Raw genomic sequence first — 2,907 nt, forward strand, 5'->3', positions numbered from 1 at the left:
ATGAAGAGGGGTCTGGCTGTTGGGTTGCAGGACAATGCCCAAGGATGCTTTGGAGCGCCACCAAGCGGCGCTACAGCGGGTAATTGTGTGTTGTGCTGCACTTTTTCGAAGCTCAGAGGCACTGCCCTGGTCTGGTTGCGCCCTGCATCCACTCGGTCCCCAAGCCACCTCGCAGTTGTGTCCTGCAGGAGAGGCCCAATTTTTTCTACGGCACCGCTCCGGGCCGGCAGTTCTCAGCGCTGGCAGATGTCGTCTTTGGCAACCTCATCGCATACGGTCTGCGGTTGAAGGCCGGGGAGTACACAGCATGACCTGAGGCATTTGTTTTGCTTTCCCTGTTTCATTTATGACAATGCAACGATACCAGGACGGTTGCCACCTTTTACCAGACGGACGAGAGACATGCCCGGATTGCAGTGGAGATTACTAATGCAGTGTAATCTCCTCCCGTCTGCGACGCTCAGACCAAACTGTACTGCAGAGTTTTCCCCGTCAGAAGGAAGTGTAAAATCCCTCTACTTTTACAACTACCATGCTCTCTGGGTGTCCTCTTGATTTTGGCAAACAAACTGCTGCGCACAAAACGCGCCACAAACCGCGCAGAAATGCAAATCCGCGCGGGAGTTTGTCCGTTTGCCTAGATGGATGCCCTTCAGCAACGAGGACAACGCACAGGCCTCAGGCGGCCACACAAGGCCTTGCTCCTCACTTCAGGTCGGTTCCGCCACACTGTCACTGGTCACGGTGTTAGCTGGGGCGAGCTGCATTGCGAGGGTCGCGGCCGCTATTTTCGATCGCGGCCGCTATTTGAGTCCAGTTGGTGCCAACCGCCGCCCACCTGCCGCCAGCGGCGTGGCGTGGCCCTGCCCTATCGAGCACTTTGCCTGACCATTCGCAGGGCTGTTTCTGGTTTGGGGTCTCTACACGGGCACTCTGCCATCCGCGCCTAGCCAGCATGTGACTCCCGCCATCTGTCAGGGGCAGGCAGTAACGCAGGTAGGCCGGGTGGTTCACTTGTACGCTTTGTATCCATGTCTGTTTTTGCTGCTCAAAGTCAACTCATGCACAGCCAAGAATAACCACAGAAATGCTTATACATATGCTTCTTCGGATCAACGTTTTGCAGGCCCCATTGCCGCCACCCTGGCATGCGGTGCGCGACTGCAAGATTTACATCCTCGATCTCTCTGCAGATGTGGCCCCTGCGCTGGGAATACCTCAGTGTGACATCAATGACCCAAAGGTTGGTATAGTGCAACTGTGAGGCTGAGATGGGCTGTTCATCTGTCGTGGGTTGTAATGGAGCCTGCCACACCAGCTCAGTTGTTGTTTCCATGCATTCACCTGCAGGTGTGGCCTCTTGCTGAGCCGGGGGAGCTGCCATGGAGCTTGCAGCGCATGGAGTCGATGCAGCACATGCACTACCAGTATGCTGGGCAGTACTGGCTGACACAGGCGCTCAGAAATGCCAGCGGCGTGCTGACTGACAACATTGACGAGGCGTGCCTGGTCTGGGTGGACACATACTGCTATCAGCAGGTCAGCTCATTATGCCCAGGGCGACTTGTTGGTGCTGCTGGGGAACCTGAGCACACCTCATTTAAATCGAGTTGGAGCGTGCTGGACTGCTTGTTCTCCTGCTCTCTTTGTGCAGTGGTGGATTATCCAGAGAGCTATCAGGAAGCGCGACTTGCCGGGTTACCATCAGAGTGAAATTGATGTTCAACGAGTGTACAATCAAGCGCTCAAGCACATTGCAACCTCTGAGCACTTTCAGGTTCGTTGATCAGTTGCAAGCGCTCCCACGCACCCAGAAACCCTTACTCCTTACTATGCTGTAGATGTCGATGCCCACTGCAGAGGCGCCAAGGGCGTGGATACATCTTCTACATCCCCAATAAGGACCCCAGGGCTGGGGCCCCATTTGCAAGATTGTGCAGTGACCTGTTGCTGTCTTACTTTTTGATTCGCGAGAAATCAGAATGTTGCCGCAACAGGGCAAAGATACAGCTGCGCGAGACACAAATTTTGCCTTACTGCACAGGTGAGAGACATGTGGTGGTGAGGGTGGGTGTACTGCATCTGATGCACGGAGATCTTGCGGATCCCAAGGGCTGCCTCAACGACACGAGCCAGATATGTTGCTGTGCTTGAATGCCAATACCCTCACCCTCCCTGCAGTGGCCAACGTGGATTTGGCAGCTCCCATTGTGGGATCTCAGAGACCGACATTTCTTTTCATGACTGCCTCATGCATAAGAAGAAACAACAATTGTGGCAAATTCATGCGATATTCCGCAGCTGTCGCTTTCAACAACACTGCACCCGACGTCCAGGTTAGGAACCAGCGCCTTCCTCGCGTGGTACCATCGTTGTCATTAAATCCAATATTTGTCCTTGTGTGTTGCAGGTCTTATGCACAAACCTTCCTGTCAAGGTTTCCAAGTCGTACTCAGAAGTACAGCTGGAGATGCGGAAATCTGTCTTTTGTCTGCTTCCCCCGGGCGACACCGCCGCAGCAACCGCCTGACGGAGACCATTCTGTCCGGCTGCATCCCTGTGGTGCGCGGCACTACGCTTGATTGCATGTTTCAGAGACATGAGGGTTGGGGATGATTCTCGCCGCCACTGACCAATGCGTGCTTCATGCTTTCCGCTGTGTTCTGCAGTTCATTGGGCCGCCGTGGCATGAGATGCCTTTCCACCGTGGCGAGGTTGATTGGGCCTCCATGGCGGTGTTCCTCAACATTACGGAGGCCAGCTGGCTGGAGAGTCCTGACTGTCAGTTCAAACAGCAGAAGTGGTATCAATCTGCGGATGTTGGGTTTGCAACGGTTTCTGTTCCAGACCTGCCAGCGGCATATGAGTACCTGCGGTGAGTTGCGTCGCAGCGCCGTGTGTTTTAAG

At 54.6% G+C, this 2,907-nt stretch overlaps 1 protein-coding gene across 1 annotated transcript in view; it reads left to right on the forward strand.

The window, feature by feature from the left end:
* Positions 1–2,244, forward strand: part of CHLNCDRAFT_55709 (hypothetical protein) — a gene marked incomplete at both ends in the record, with an annotated part of 4,652 nt that extends 2,408 nt beyond the window's left edge. Inside the window, 4 exons of the mRNA XM_005842668.1 lie at positions 899–996; positions 1,351–1,539; positions 1,655–1,777; positions 2,182–2,244. Of these exons, the coding sequence (XP_005842726.1) occupies positions 899–996; positions 1,351–1,539; positions 1,655–1,777; positions 2,182–2,244 (473 nt within the window). The remainder of the gene's footprint in view (positions 1–898; positions 997–1,350; positions 1,540–1,654; positions 1,778–2,181) is intronic.
* Between the last annotated feature and the right edge of the window lie 663 nt (positions 2,245–2,907).

This window comes from Chlorella variabilis, assembly GCF_000147415.1.
Source record: "Chlorella variabilis unplaced genomic scaffold CHLNCscaffold_115, whole genome shotgun sequence".
Classification (NCBI taxonomy): domain Eukaryota; kingdom Viridiplantae; phylum Chlorophyta; class Trebouxiophyceae; order Chlorellales; family Chlorellaceae; genus Chlorella; species Chlorella variabilis.